The 16,480-nt window shown below is 45.5% G+C and overlaps 1 protein-coding gene across 2 annotated transcripts; it reads right to left on the reverse strand.

Moving 5' to 3' along the window:
- Positions 1-716: 716 nt before the first annotated feature.
- LOC120678695 lies at positions 717-8,342 on the reverse strand. Of its 2 annotated transcripts, none has more exons than XR_005676697.1 (7): positions 7,811-8,342; positions 5,172-7,409; positions 4,618-5,051; positions 4,328-4,489; positions 3,507-3,625; positions 1,287-1,445; positions 717-1,093 (listed from the first exon to the last, which is right to left on the reverse strand). XR_005676697.1 is itself a non-coding variant. In XM_039959995.1 (7 exons), exons 2-7 carry the CDS (start codon positions 7,092-7,094, stop codon positions 1,001-1,003), a joined length of 2,847 nt encoding a protein of 948 aa, XP_039815929.1. In that variant the 5' UTR covers positions 7,095-7,409; positions 7,811-8,333; the 3' UTR covers positions 717-1,000. The 2 variants fall into 2 exon arrangements, 1 of the variants encoding a protein (XP_039815929.1); XM_039959995.1 differs by having other exon boundaries at positions 3,550-3,625; positions 7,811-8,333.
- Positions 8,343-16,480: the final 8,138 nt, after the last annotated feature.

Below are 16,480 nucleotides of genomic sequence, written 5' to 3' on the forward strand. Positions count from 1 at the left end.
TGTTTTTGCTACCCATATTTCTACGTGCAGTGCCACCCTTTGTCCAATCTTACATGTTGTCCCCACATGTCAGAGTGATCGGGGAGTAGGTGGGTGTCAATTCCAAGGGATGTGGCAGCCGCCCATGGATGTGACAGTGATATGTTTCTGCCCGTACCACACGGTCTGGCGTGCTGAAGGGTCCTTTTGCATCATAATATTCTACATGGCAAAGATACCATTAACACCATGACAGGCGCATTAATTCCTCACCATTGCATTTAATGCACGTGTGACTCTGCCTGGTCTCCCAAAACCTTCCCAAGGGTCACTCTAGATGCCCTATAGAGCGGGGAGGGGGGTAGGTCTTGGCCCTCGTGGGTCCTTGACATGGGCAACAGTCTCTTTCATGACAAGACCTTCACATAGGCCTTGCAGAAGGATGTGACATGAGGGTCCATATGTCTAGAGATGAAAATAAACAGACAGAAACAGGCGGGAAAAACTCTTTCCCATTTCTGTTACCATATTCTTCTATCGGAAACGGATCCGGCGGCGACAAACCAGAGTCTCATGCCAACAGCCCTGTTTGTTCTGCCGCCGGGGTATCGAGGAATCTGAAGGAATTCCAGCCGACTAAACCCCATTTGCTCCGCGGCCACATCATCAACAAACGCAGGCGCTCCTGCAGCTCAGGCGCTCAGCCCTATATTGATCCGTTCATAACCATTCACTTATAAAATGAAAAGGATCTGAATATCCATCCATAACCATCTAACACGAAAATTTTCTTTCAATGGTATGCAGAATGCAGCAGCAGTTTTTCCACTGTTTAAAGCTAAATGAAGAAAAACCAAGCATTTCCAGATAGTTTTCTAAGGACATCTAACTGGTTTCAGCAGGGTCGGTTGGCAAAATATTCCCCACTGAAAACTGCAGCCACCTCCAGGCCCATGATGTCTCAATTCCTAAGCTAGATAACAGAATGGTCAGGGGAATGAAGCGTCATTTTCGGCACAAACTAATGGTTATCCATTTGCTCCAGTATGCTCCCTTCTATCCCGATGATTTTAACGAATGTATTTGAGTGACCCTTAAGGAACAAATCCGTGATCTGCAATGCAAAAGTTAGCAGTAAGTACAGTTTCACCTAACAATTGAGGCTGTCATGTTATGACTCATGCCACTACCAACCAATTAACAGTGTTACTTAATCCTTGGCACATGATTGGAATTGCTTACGGAAAGAACGTGTAACAGAAAATGTACAATGATGGAGACTTTGTTTACTAGGAAGGTCATCATACCTGGGTACAACCAAATAGTTTCAGAATCCTCAACGATGGGCAGCTGTCCACAATCAAACCCAAAGCTTCATTGGTCAGTTCACGGCAGAAGGAAAGATCCAGAGCCTCCAACCGAACAGAGCACTTGCGAGAAATTGCAAGAGCAGTAAGGTCTCCAACCTAAATGAAAAACACCAGATCAAATTGTTCATACTTGAAACAGCTGAAAGGCAAAAACAAAAGAAAACATCACATCTTAACAACCTTAATTTCCCAGATGAGACAAAAACTAGCAGAAAACAGTAAATAGCAGGATAAGGCGTTCGGCCAGCTCCAGTGCTGGTTCGGATTATTCTGAGGAACAAGTCCATTTTACCCCCTGAACTTGTCAAGGAGTCTGAATTACCCCCTAAACTACAATACCGGGAATAGAACCCCCCTGACTGTGTGGAGGAGGTTTCCCACGGTGGGCCCCACCTGTCAGTCTCTTATCTCTCTCTTCTCTCTCCCCCGAGCTCACCAGCGGAGTCAACGCCGGCATCACGTCGCCCGCCGCCGCTAGAGTCCTCCGCGCCTGCCTCTCCTGCCACCGCCGGTTCCTCCCCGCCGCCCGAGCTCTCCTCCTCGCCGCGCTCGCCCCGCTGCCCGAGCTTGGGCTGCGTCTGCTTCGGGGCGACGCGGCAAGCAGGTGGAGCTTGAGCTGCAGGGCGAGGCTGCTGACGGCGGAGCTCGAGATGCGGGACGAGGCGGGGCGATGCGGCCGGCGGCAGAGCTCGAGAAGGCGTGTACCGGCTCCAGCGGTGGGGCGATGCGGCCGGCGGCGGAGCTCGAGAAGGCGTGGACCGGCGGCCGGTGGAGCGTGGGCGCGGAGAGGGGCGGGCGGGTCGGCGGCGCCGAGCTGGTGGAGGAGGGGCGTGCGGCCCTGCTCGCCGCCGGTCCCCCCCCCCCGGCGCCCGGATCCGCTCGCCCCGGGCCAGCCGGAGCAGGGGAGGGGGGCGTGCAGGGAGCAGGGGAGGCTCGCCCTCGCCGCGCGTGCTGCTGGTGCCGCCGGGATCCGCCTCGCCCTCGCCGCGCGCGCGCCTCCGCCTCGCCACACCTCCGCGGCCTGCTGGCGGGATCCAGCGCGCCGGCCAGGTTTGGGGAGGAACGGCCGACGGAGGGAGCAACGGCACCATGGCCGGCGGACAGCGCAGGGACGAGCGAGCCGCCGCAGCTCCGTGCCTCCTGCTCGCGCCGCGTGCGCCGGGAGCAGGAGGGGCCCTCGCCGCCGTGGCCACCGCGCCGGCCGCCCGCCGTGTCCTCCGCGGTGGAGAGGGCGAGCTCCCGGCGGCGCCCAGCAAAGGAAGCAGGGGAGGCGCCGGCCCTGCGGGGAGAGAGAGAGAGGAGAGACTGATAGGTGGGGCCCACGGTGGGAAACTGCCTCCACACAGTCCAGGGGGTGATTTGTCTGGTTTTGAGAGTAGAGGGGGCTCTATTCCCGGTATTGTTGTTTAGGGGGATAATTTAGACTCCTTGACAAATTTAGGGGGGTAAAACGGACTTGTTCCTTATTCTGATCACACAAGTCGAATAATACTAGTGTTCGATGCTGCCTGTGTCGACATCGTTTTCATAGGGCCCACATATGGTATAAAAAAATCACTCAAATCACCTGGAAGCCCCCCCCCCCCCCCCCCCCCTCGCGCCAGCAACCAGCGGCCATTTGAATTAAAAAATGCAGCTGCAGTAGCTCACAAGCCGACTCGTCTGCCTGCGTCGCTTTTTACTCTGACAGCAACTATTCGACTGCCACTGTGTTGACGATTTGATTTAACTTCCTCTCGGTTCGCTTTTTGCACACATTGGTGGTGCCCTTATACACTCCAACCAACAAAGATATGGCAATATATTCAGAAGGTTTACCCTTTATATTGCGCACAAACAATCATGTCTCTATAACGTTTAGTTATGACTACACCAAATAAATAGAATGTTCAAGTTCCAACATGTACTCTTTAGTTCCAGCTTGAATAAATAGATTATCTGTGTGCATAAATGAAGTGTATCGCCCCATTAAAGTATAGTGCAATTCCCTGTACCCCCCCCCCCCCCCCCCCCAAATCAATCCATAAACAGCTTTTTTACTGTATGTGGTATTGAACCATTTCATATGGTCTCTTGCTCAAAAAAAGAAGGAAAAGGCTAAAGGATCTGAATCTCAAGCAAAAATAGAATTGTGGTTCCCAAGAATAAGATCTGTACCAGTCATGGAGTATAACATTCAAGAAGACAATGGAGAAAATACCTTCTCAACATTGTTAAGCATTAACTCAGTTAGGCATCCTCCAGATTCTTCCAAATATCGAGAAAGTGCTTCATCACTGTAATAAGGGTCAAGCATCATGTCAGGAAGATATTGCTGCCATCTCATTACAACAAAGCATGTTATAATCAATACAAAAGAAGAGTGCCACTAAATGAATTAACATGTGATCATCTTACTAAAATGGATTATATAAGTTCCATAATATTCAAAGTGTTAAACCTTGCTGGTTTCAACTTCGAGAAACCCTTAGGAGAATGGAAACCAGTAGTTCCTACCAATTACAGTGGTGTACTCCATTCCATTTTTCCTTGTACCCTCAGTCTAAGTCTTTCATGAATCTTTATAAACAGTAGTAATTTAATGATACTGATGGCACTAGTTCTACAAGTGACAAAAGACATCAAATGTCATGTTACTATCAAACTCTTAGCGCGATCAGGCAGAAAAAAAAATACAGCACTTCTACAATGCACAAATCGTATTAGAAAGAAGAATAAGAGTTAGCATACTGAACAAGATAGTTTTTTTTTTGCGAACGTGCCTAAGCACGTGAACAAGATAGTTAAGAATGCCAGATAGAAGCTAATTAATTACATAATAATCATCATCCGCCCATCTGAGTTTGGAAACCTTTAAGATGCAGTGATGAGAAAAAAAAAAGTGCAATGAACATGAATGTTTACACAGCACTTTGTTCTGCTTAGAAATAAGGCATTTCAAACTTGGAACAGCAAAGAAATGGGGGGAGGGATGATACCTGAATGTGTTTCTTTGAAGCTTCAGTTTCCTTATTAGCCTACAACCATAGCGAAGATGCCTCATTGCTGAGTCACGCAACCTATTCAAGTTGCGGAGATCTAAGGAAGTTAATTGTGGACAATTCTGCCCGATAGTCTTGATGGAAGATGAGGTAAGTTTCCTACATTTAGATAACACAATAATGGCTAGTCAGAAATGCAGTTCCGTATTGTTTCCCTACACTTGCATAAAAGTAAGCTCCTTCGAAAAGGAAACTAATGACTAAAACAGGAAACTGTCAAGACTTACGAGCAACCAGCAAATGCTAGCTCCTTCAAATTCGAACCATGTACAGGAAGGAGCTCATTCACGAACTTGTCACACACAGATTGTATTCCAGACATTGACAAAGCTTCTAGATGATTAATCTTCTGTAGTGCGGGAAGAATCATCATAGCATCCACGTTTAAGCACTCATCTATATACAGTTCTCTAAGTACCGAATGTAACTTGTCAGCAAGACCAACAATTCCAGATGAAGTGAGAAGAGAACACTCGGACAAATTTAGTGAGCTCAGAGAAGGTGCGGCAGAGATGATTGTTTCTAAACCCTTGTCAGAAAGACGATAATTTCCCTTCAGAGATATTTTTGTCAACAATGACATGCAGTTAGGAGCCTTAGCTAAGGTAGTTGGCAATATGTAATCAGGCATGCACCTTCCAGATATATCAAGCTGTAGATCCTACATTAAGACAAATGCTGAGTTAGTCTTGACTTAAACAAAAGAAATAAGGTTTTATCAAAAGGTATAAACAATGTGTATATCATAAAGAATCTGCATAAAGTGTAAAAACAAAAGTACCCGCAGGTTATCTGTCTTGCATTTCCCAAAAGTTTTCTCAAAGTCATCATCACTCAGCCATGAACACTCACTGAGATGCAGTTCTGCAGGACTATCACACAGTAGTTCATTGAGAAGATGGGCATTCATCTTCCTAGAATGACACAGAATCTTTAACAGCTTATGCTTTAGCTCCTCTGGGATATCTCCAAGTGATTCAATGCCTTCAGAATGTTCTGCAAGAGTATTTATGCATAAGCTTGTAAGTGATGGGGTGGCCCGTACTGGATTTTTCTTCTCCTTTGAAGGAGACCAAACGACGGCCTTATTAGCAGCCTTGTTGACCTTCGAAGAATTCGATTCTCGAGCTCTCAACTTAGCTTCTCTCTCCTCATATATCCTGGCAGCAGTTGCAAACGGGCCTGGCCAGTCCTGAGGGTCAGAAGCAGGCTCTAACTCTTCTTCCTCTTCATCTTCACTAGGTTCATCTTTATCTGCTTTGAAGAATGCAAACTTAGGGGCCAGCCTGATAGCTCGCTCTCTTGCTGCTTGCCTGCGAAGTGGCTCCATAGAAGCAGAAACTGATCCTGAGTTGATCTGAACCTCTTTAGCATCCACTGGTTCCGAATCTGACTTCCTCTGAATCTGTTTAGAAACCACTGGTTCCGAACCTGATTCATCCTCACCTGAGCTCAGAGATGATAAACTATCCTCTACAACCATCTTTCCCTTTCCTTTACTATCAGTAATTAATTTGCGGGAAGCGGGTTCATATCCACTATCCACACCACGAGAATGGTTGCTCCCCAAAACTAGCTTCTCTTTCGCGTTGCCTTCCTTTCTAAGCTTGTACTTGTATTGGCGCAACTCTTTCTTGAAATACATATCCGCGATCATTTCTTCTTCGGGACTCGAAGGACTTCCCGCAGGATTCACTAACTGCTCAATCACCCCACCAGACTCCCCATTGCCTGCCTTGGCAGGACCATCCCTCGCGCCATCTTCAGTCCCATCCATGCTCATAGCAACAGCATTCGGTTTCACCCCAATTTGACCAGTGTTTACAGGCGCCCCCTGCATCCTCACGCCACTCTGCCCCAGCATCACGGAATCCCCATCGGAGTCGCTCTCCGAATCGGCCACGTACTCCGTCTCCACTCCCCCGACCAGCACGCTCCTCCGCCGCTTCGTCGGCGTGCCCACGCCATCGTCATTCCCATCCATGCTCATAGCAAGGGCACTCTTAGGTTCCACCCCACTTCGACCCGTGTTCACCCGCGCCCCCGGCACCCTCGCGCCACTCTGCCTCAGCATCACGCAATCCCCATCAGAGCCGCTCTCCGAATCGGCCACGTACTCCGTCTCCACTCCCCCAACCAGCACTGTCCTCTGCCGCTTCGTCGGCGTGCACGCAGCCCGGCGCGGCATTTCGTCGAGCACCTGGCCTCCGCCCGCCGGCCCAGGCCCCGCCTCCCCGCCGGCCTCCACCCGCCGCTTCGCGATCCGGGACCCCGACCGCAGGCTCAGAAACGGCGCCGCGCCGTCGGAGCCGGAGCCGCCGCCGTCGCTCCCGAAGTTACCGGACATCGGCGAGGCGGCGACAGGGGAGGAGGCGGAGTCGCGGGCGCGGGCCCTCCCCGTCCCCTTCACGCTCCCGCCGGCCCCGGGCCCGGAGCCGGAGGACCCGCCGTCCCGCGCGGCGGGGGTCGGCGGGCTGGCGGCGGCGCCCGCGAGGCGCAGGCTGCGCCGGGGCGGCGCGGCGGGCGGGGACTTGATGTCGAAGCCGCCGTCATCGGGGGAGGCGGGGCCGAGGCCGAGGCGGAGGGAGGTGGACGGGGACGGCGCGGGGGTGCCCTGCGGGACGCCGGCCGGCGCCGGCGGTGACGGCGGGAAGGCAGCGGCGGCCGCCGCCGCCGCCTTGGCGCGTGAGCGGAGGTGGGGCATCGCGGAGGGCGTGACGGCGCTGGCGGCGCGAGGGGTTTGGCTTGGGGTGTTTGAGTGCGCGGGCGGGCGGTTGGGGGTTTGGATGTATACGGGGAAGAAAATGGGGGGAGGCTTGCAGGGGAAGGAGGCGCCGAGGCGGCGCGGGGTCCGGCTTTGGCGGGCCGGGCGGGGCGGCGGTTTCCATTCCTCTGCGCTTTTTTAATGGGTTTCCCGCGCAAACGGGCACGCCGCGGAGCAGGGGCGGGACTGTCGTCGTGTCTGGTCTGCCGGGGCGAGGCCCGAGGCGGCGAGGCCTACGGCGGGGGAGGGAAGCCTCTGTTATGAAACAAATAAATTAGTTATTAATTAGTTAATTACTTATTTAAATTAATGACATCATTAGAATGTCATCAAATAGTTATTAATCTCATAAAGGGCCACTCTCAAAGGGACGTATCCTTTGGAGAAGAGGTATCCTTTCCCTCTTGTACATGTAAAAAGATGGTCCAACCATCAATCATTACAATAATTCATTCTCTCGTTTCATTCTCTCTTCACTTTTACTCTACAACACGTTATCAGTTTTGTTCTCTACTGAGCGCAAGGAAGAAGTCGCCGAGTTCTCTGTGCAACAGAGACCGACAAACAAGAACTCGCCGAGACGGTGGCCGAAAGCACTCATCGAGAACTCTAACAAGGAAGAAACAGAAACGAGAAAGATTGAACCATTAACTTACGTTTCTTTCTCGTTTTTCCTACGGGAAGTCGCCGACGCTCGCTTGGCCGCCCTCGACGGCGGCGGTGGTGATAGCGGAGGCGCCCTCGGCGTCCATCCCTTTTCCACAAGTGCCGCCCTCGGCGCCTGTCACCCCACAATCGGTCGGCGACCCTCGTTTCATCTCCTCCACGGCCGGACCACCGGCGGCCACCGCATCAGCGGCCCTCCATGGCGCTCTCAGCGCCCCTACTGCTCCATGCGCGGCAACGGCAGCCGCGCCGCCCGTTCCTCCGCCCTTGACATCGCCCACCCCCGCGGCACCCGTTCCGCAGGACACGACCGCCCTCGGCGCCCGCCACCCACACGAGGAACCGCCCGCGGCGGCGCCTCACTCATTCACCGGCGAAGGCCGGCGGCCGGCCAAAGACTGGCACATGGGGGCGGGCGGGCTGCAAACAAAGAAGAGGAAAGGGGAGGGCACGGCGGCGCTGGGCACCGCCCGCGGCGGCGCTCGGCGCGGCGGCGCCCTCCGGCACGCAGCAGCGGCGCACGGCGCAAGAGGAGGCGGCGGGGGCGGGCGGCGCCCCCCCAAAGGGGCTAGCGGCGGCGGCAGTTGGGGGCACGAAGCGGCACGGCGATACGGGCGTCGCCCAACCGCCCATCCCCAACCCTTTCTTTGGCCAATGGATCGAGCAGCATGGACCCAAAATGGGACACCACGCACTCACGTGGCCCAACAGAACGAAAAGCCCCAGGCTGTGGCCTCCGGCCAGGCCAGGCCTCAGCAGGCCGATTCCAGGCTACTGCAGCAAACCCGCTTCTCGTACTCTTTTCGTTTATAAAAGATATTTTTCACAGACTTTGTTTAATTATATGTTTAGAATAATCTCTATTCTACATATTCTATTTAGATCTCTAAATTGTTCTATTTGAGTCCTTCGACTATTCTAAATTCGCATAATTATTGTGAATTGTTATCTAGAGTATCAAGTTTATAAATTAGCACCAATATAATATGGATGCTACGATTACTGCAGTAATTGTACGTTATATGATCCGCAGATCTCACATTGGTTATGCAAATATTATTTTAGAACAATTTTTTCATATGCAATTTATTTTATTTGTATCATTACAAATATAGCACTTGAATTATATTCTACATCAGGTAGAGTTCTGCAAAATTAAAATTAAGGTATATAAATCTGAATTTTTGGAAAAACACAAGGAAATGGAGACCTAGGCATCGGCTGCGATAAATTCTTTACGAATTTATTTGCCTTGAGACCATGCTTTTAGGCAGCAAATTATTTGCCCATTACTAAAGGTCTACATCTTATGATGATTACCTATAATGTGTATATCCAAAATATTCTATACAAATTAAATTTGTATACATTGAGACTATCAAGTCAATTAATTCCTACAGTAAGCAATTAAAATAGTTACACTATTGATTCAAAATACCTTAAATTATGATTCAAGAATCATCTTGATCTATTTATTTTGCAATAAAATTACACACAATATATTTTAATTTACTGTAGTAAATTAATTATATACATGATCTTTCATGTACAAATGACTCATCTATTTAACAGAGATTTCGCTGAAATTGCAGTAGATAGTCACAACTATATGTCTTGGACTATAAATGTCAAAATAATGCTAACAGCAAAAGGTTTTATTGATGACATCAATAAACTTAATACACAAGCCCATATTTCAGACACAACCAAATATAATACATTACTTCTTGAGACATCATCTTCATGTATATCTCAAGATATTGGCAAAGGATCCACGTAAATTTTGAGTTGCACTCAAAATATACATAGGGCAATCATTTTGCCAGAAACATGGCACGAGTAGTCACTACTTCGCTTTATAAAATTCAAATCTATCGGAGAATCCAATTCTGCAGTATCAAAGATATGTTGCAAGCTTCAGCTTTGTGATCATTATAGATGATGCAGAAATGATCAAAAAGTCATTATCTATATTTTTCCTTTTTCAAATAAGTTATTGCAATAGCAATACCGTGGCACAACAATGCCAAATATTCTGATCTCATACTCTAGATACAAAAATGTGATGAGCCCTTAACTAAGAACCATCAACTACGCCCAACAGGGCTCAGTACTACTATCAGAAAATCAATACAATGATCAGAATACCAAAACAAGATTTTGTGGCATGAAATTCAAATTGAATTTCAAGAGAAAACTAAGCATCATCACAAAACAGGATCCTAACAAAGGCAAAGGCATTTTTTTTAAAAAAAACTCAACATGGCACTTTCAAGTTTTGTCGAACATTTGATTGTCACAATCAAATCACTAAAAGTGCAACAAATGCCAAACATTTCGTTGACATATATTTGAAATCCATTGGCAAACAAGTTCAAGGGGACAAGCTCGAAGCTCACTTCACTACTCAACCCATTGACATCAGTTGCTCCAAAGATGTTCCTACGGAACACAATAAAGATGTTCTACAAAACATGATAATGAGGAGATCCCATCACATGGAACAACCTATAGAGCACTGACATGGTCGTAGAATTCTAATTCAAATGACAAATTTGGAGATAGAACTTAATCTCCATAACACCCAAAAACTTGATTACCAAGCTATATTTATATTGTGTTGTAAATATTTGTTGTCAAAAATTATCCTACAAGAACAATCCAAATCAAAGAAGGAATCCATTTAGTGGACATGGTACCACTAACACTCATACTTAGGGAAATTAAATACTTCCAAACTCTCACAAAGAGTAAAGGAAATTTCACTCAAATCGTATACTGCGATATTGTGATTAATTGATTTTTGGTCGAGGCACATTAATTTTCCCTATGGGTACCCAATTAGCAATTGAGGATACACTCATATATCCTAATTCAACTCGTACCCTATTGAGTTACAAAAATATATCCGTAACAATGGTTTCCATGTGGAAACACATAATAACAACAATAATGAATATCAATTCATCATAAACAATTATGGATATATCAAGCAAATGCTTCAAAGAATTCCTTCAACATCAACGGGATAGTATTACACATACATCAAACCCGTAGAAATGTTGCGTACAAGATAATTTTTAGAATCTTGATATACTCAAGACATGGCATTATCGCCTTAATCATCTTTGGATATGGATGACATAAAAAATTATCGGCAATTCAATTGGTCACAACATAAATATTACAAAAATTTCCCAAATTCATATTTGTGCGCACAACATGTGCCATGGGAATATTAATCTTAAGAACCTCTTATCTTAAGATCAAGGATGAACCACTATAATTCCTTGAACACATTCAACGAGACATTTGTGGTCCATACATCCATTAGTCGAACCAAATTGGTACTTCATGGTACTCATTGTTGCATCAACTAGATGGTCCTGTATGTATTGTTATCCACAAGAAATCATGCTAAGCATGATTATTTTCTCAGATTATCAAATTAAAAGAACATATTATCCGGAACACACAATCAAATCCATCAGGATTAACAATGCCGCTAAATTCTCCTCAAAAGTCTTCAATTATTATTGTATGGCTCTAGGCATTAATGTGAAATATTTTTGTACATATACAAAATGGATTAGCCAAATCTCTTACCAAGAGAATAACTTAATTAATAGACCATTACCATAGAATTACAGTCAACATCATGTTGGCATCATACGGTTTTAAACACCATAAACTTAATTCAAATTCATATAACTGTAATCAAAACGGTACCCCTCGTTGCAGTAAGTACGTGGAATCTTGGCCTCAGCCAAATATTTCCCATCTGTGTGTCGGTTACATTTCACATATACCGATATCACCACCACAGCATACATCCATGGGCATTGAAGATCTATATAAGATATTTATCCGCCATTCATAAAATATCTTGGATCACTCATAAGGGATTAATTCATTTATTCATAAGCCCGTATGCTGATTATATTTTGAGGATAATTCCAGGCATTAGCGGGAGATTAATACCACACATATAGAATGCCAGGAATTATAAATTATAGAAGAATATCACATTCGATCCTCATATCCACGTATATACAAATAATATCTGAACCAATAGTTCAAAATATCTTTATTTGCAACACATTGCAAATAGTTTGCCAAATGCATTTACTAATCAAAAGTATCATCAAACGAAATTCCTACAATTATTGTACCAGAAAGAGTGAAGCACTTAAATTATCACTCAACTCACATATCAAAATAAGAGGGGGAGAAGTATGGTCACAAGCTAGGAATACAGCTTAATACAAGCATCCGCGGAAATAGGAGGAGACATCCTCCTAGGTAGTAAATGCATCAACATTATGAATGTTGTTAGACACTTTATGGATTTATTCAAATCCAAAGCCTATGAATGCTTTGCATTCAAAAGCCCAGCATATGTGCACGTAAATTAGGCACTGGGTCATGGAACACCCTAATTCTATGATCATGGGAAATGACATAGGATTTAAAAGGGTTATTTCTCACAAGATATATTGATTATGATCAATCAATCATATTAAGACTACAAATTTGTCGACATATACTTCTACTGAAAATTGCTATACACCTTTAACTGGATCCAGACCAAAAAGTACTAGGCAAAGTGTTAACAAACACTCAAATTGGGTCAAATTAAAAGGTGGCAATCAAGGAGAAGTGCTCTCATTTTTAAATAAGCAAGTCTTATCTACATATCACAATATTTTTCTTCAGAAAAGCATGGTGTTGAGACAGAGAGAGCTTGTAGCACAAGGTTTCACACAGAGACCAAGAAACATACCATCATGGTATATGTGAGAATTACGTTTCTATATTCAAATATTGGCAGATCAATTAAATTTGATAAAAATTGAATTTATATGTCCCTAGAGGATTTTGTATACTAAATCCAAAACAAAAATCGCAACATATACAAGTTACTCTATGACTTGAGATAGTCAAGTTGATTGTGATACAACTAACTAGATGAGTATATTCCATAAAAAGATTACTCTAATCACGATGAATGCATATATATGTCCATAAATAAATTCCAAATGAAATTTTCATCATCTCAGCACACAAACAACAAAGCATTCATTTATGACGGAATTCGAGATGAAAATTGATTAAAACCAATTGATGTTTAAGTTTTCAACTTAAGCACATGTATCAGTTTACCTATATTCAATTAATATTGGACAATCGAATCCATCAACACTTGTGTTCCTTCAATCCCTAAAAATGGATCAGCACCCATTTAGATCCTGGGAAACTAAGTGCCAAAAGTGCTATTGTATCATACAAATTGCAATAGACCTGATATTGCTTTTGTAGATACTTTGCTAGCTCAAATTAGCGCAACTCCAACAATACCATATAGGTCGGAGTCAAATAAGATATCCACGGATATCTAAATGGCATAAAAAATCTTGATTTGTTATTATCAAATCAGAACACATCAAAAGTGGGATATCAAGATACTGGCTAACTAATCCATATTTTGCCAGAATATAAACTGATACCCAGATACTAAACTTTCATATGAGTCATCAAAATAGATTCCAACGAGAAATTTTGGTCTATCATTCTGAAGCATCACATTAATACATGACTTCTATGAATGATTAATTTATGATTCATCGAATCATTGAATATTATCTATAAATGATAATTAAGCTTGTAAATTTACTAGCTCAGATATAGCACAGCTCCAACGAAATGCCATTGACATGAATTAAGAATATCTTCAGATATTTCCAAGACACAAATGATCTTAGCTTCAGCTAAGACAAGACCATAGTTGGTTACACTGATGCTGGCTAGATGTCTGATCCCCATAATTCTAAACCTTAAACAAGTTTTATAATTTTACACTGTGGAACAACTACATCTTGGAAGTCATCAAAGCTGACTCTTGTAGTTATATACACAAATCATTCTGAAATAGTTAAATTATATGAAGCTTCACGTGAATCATATGGCTTCACAGAATGACCAACCACATACAACAATCATGTGGCATTGGTTTAATCATGAAATCAATAATTATCTATGAAGATAATTCGCCTTGCATTTGTACAAAAGAATGCAGGCTATATAACGGGCAATATCACAGAGTAGATTGCTCATAACTATTTCATGGGGAAATAGAAGCCTTGCAAACCAAATTATGAGATTTGCAAGGCTCAGGGGGAGATTCTCTCTGAATCATTACCAATCAACCAACCATAATCATCAGATTATATAATTGTACTCTTTTCCTAAATGAGTTTTCCTATCAAGGTTTTCTCATATATAGATTTTTAATGAGGTAATATTTTATGTCATATCTCTAATTTTCCCCACGGGAGTTTTTTAAGGGATATTTGAGATATATTAGATATATCATATCTTCTATTTTCTCACTAGAGTTTTTATGAAGATATCCAAGATATAATTTCTCCTCCTATTTTCCCATCGGGTTTTGGGGGAGAGTTAGTTCAGATATGATTCACAGATCATAATACATTCAAACTTACTTATGAGTTTTCCTTTTGAGGTTTTTCCTCATATAAGTTTGCAATCAATGATATTCCATATCATTTTCTCCTTATATTTTTCCCACTGGGTTTTAAAGGAGTTTTTAGTGGAATACCAACACATATATGTCATATCAATATTTTCTCCTATTTTTCCAAAAGGGTTTTAAGGAGTTTTTCCAATGACATATCCATACACATATATGTTTGTCCTCAGATTTTTCCCACAGGGTTTTTAGAGGAGTTTTACCATACAATCAAATAACGAATGGGTATTACAGGACCATAAGAAGAACAAATTGATCAAGGGGGAGTGTTATGAAACAAATAAATTAGTGATCAATTCTGTAATTAGTTAATTACTTATTTAGATTAATGACATCATTAGGATTTTATCAAGTAGTTTTTAATCTCATGAAGGGGTCACTCTCAAAAGGGCATGTCCTTTGGAGAAGAGACACCCTTTCCCTCTTGTATATATAAAAGGAATGGTCCAACCATCAATCAATACAACAATTCATTCCCTCATTTCATTCTCTCTTCACTTTTACTCTAAAATAGCCTCGTTGGTTGGCTGGCTGGTGGTCCGGTGGGCTCGATGTTCCTGTGGCATGGGTCCTGGACTGGTGGGTCTCTGGAGCCGCGGAGGGGGCCGAACGGCGGAATGGGAGGCCGGAGAGAATGGTTCGCCAGTTGGACCGGCGTTTTCTGCGAGACTTCCCCGTTGCAAATTACTCCCTTTATCCAAGTATGGTACATATATTTCCATATGGCACAATGACCAAGAGCACCAAATATGCTTATCAATCTCATAAATGCAACATAGACTTTTTGTTGGTCCTCCAATATTTTAACTAGGAACTCCTCATTTCTAGTGCTATTTATTGCCACAACCCATGCTAATAGCAAATATAGCTATCATTTTTGAACATTTGAAGTTTTGAAATATAGCTATCAAAAGTGGATGGAGGGAGTATAAGACTTACTTCAACATAGAAGGCAGTAGCATTTTTGCCTCTCCGGGAGTCACTGTGAATGACGGACTCCAACAACAACAGGCAAAATGCGGGATGCATTTCTTGTTTTGTATCGTGCATAGTCGTTGCGTCGCCCATGCAAAAATCATTATCTTCAACAATGCGAGGCACCGTCGCCGCCTCCCTTGATCCTGCTGCCGCCGCCTCCCCTCCTTGTTCCCGCCGCCGCGCCTCGCCTCCTCTCCGCGGGCAGGCCGGCTGCGCTCGAGCTCGACTCTCCCACCCCCGGCGCACAGCACAGGGAGGAATGGCGGAGGAGGCCCTCCCTTCCTCCCGCGGCGGGGCTCCGTCCCTCTCTCCCTTGGTCCGGGGCTCCGGCGGGCAGGGCGGCCTCGACGGTGGGTGGAGGCGAGGGAGCGGCCTCGGGGCTCAACGGGGCGGATCTGCACTTCTCCTCAGGCTCAGCGCGCGCGGCCGAGAGCTCCGCCGTGCTCGCCCGCTCGCTTGCCCGCCGGGGAGAAGGGAGGGGCCGGTCAAATCCGGCGGAGGCAGAGGCTCGCCGGCCTCGAGGTCGCCGCCGTCCACCCAAGAACGGCACCGCATCTCCTCCACCCCGCCCCACGCCGCCGCCGGCCCGAGCCTGCCGGCACATTTCTTCCACCCCGCGCCGGAGCCGCCACCGCCACCGCCACCGCGACCTTACGCCGGCCTCTGCTCCCCAGCCCGGTGCGCCCCCTCCCGCCCTCCTCGCGGATGCGTTTGAGGAGAGAGGCCATGCAATTCTGCATCGCCTCTCTCCTCGAAGGCGATCTGTCTTCCATGGTTGCCTCATCTGTTGGAGAGGTTTCCTCGTGTGAAGTTAGTTTAAGAATTTTGGGTAGTACTACTACTACCTGATGTGGTCAGATTAGTGGAAGATGTATCATCGGAGGAAAAAAAAGTGGCTAGTTGAAAGCTTGGTGTGACCTATGGCAAAAACTTTTTTGACAGCTTGGGAGGCCACAGTTGCGTGTCAAGCCTCACGGTCGTGGCATTTGGGTACGCATGGAAAATGTAGTTTACCATTTACTACTACGGTATCTTCGCTGTTGGCCGTTCCCGTGTTGCCAACCGCCTAGATACTCCATGGATAATTACTTCGCAACAGAAAGATTTACTTGTCGTTCCAAGCGGAAGATTT

Source organism: Panicum virgatum, chromosome 6N, assembly GCF_016808335.1.
Source record: "Panicum virgatum strain AP13 chromosome 6N, P.virgatum_v5, whole genome shotgun sequence".
Classification (NCBI taxonomy): Eukaryota; Viridiplantae; Streptophyta; class Magnoliopsida; order Poales; family Poaceae; genus Panicum; species Panicum virgatum.

Bases quoted from the DNA above. Each gene is read 5' to 3' on its own strand.
- LOC120678695 (XM_039959995.1), bottom strand. From the start codon at position 7,094: ATGCCCCACCTCCGCTCACGCGCCAAGGCGGCGGCGGCGGCCGCCGCT. The intron at 3,626-4,327 runs GTATCATCCCTC...CCCTTATTACAG, and splicing joins CTTCAAAGAAACACATTCAG to TGATGAAGCACTTTCTCGAT. The intron at 1,446-3,549 runs GTATTTTCTCCA...TTTTTCATTTAG, and splicing joins TGCTTAACAATGTTGAGAAG to GTTGGAGACCTTACTGCTCT.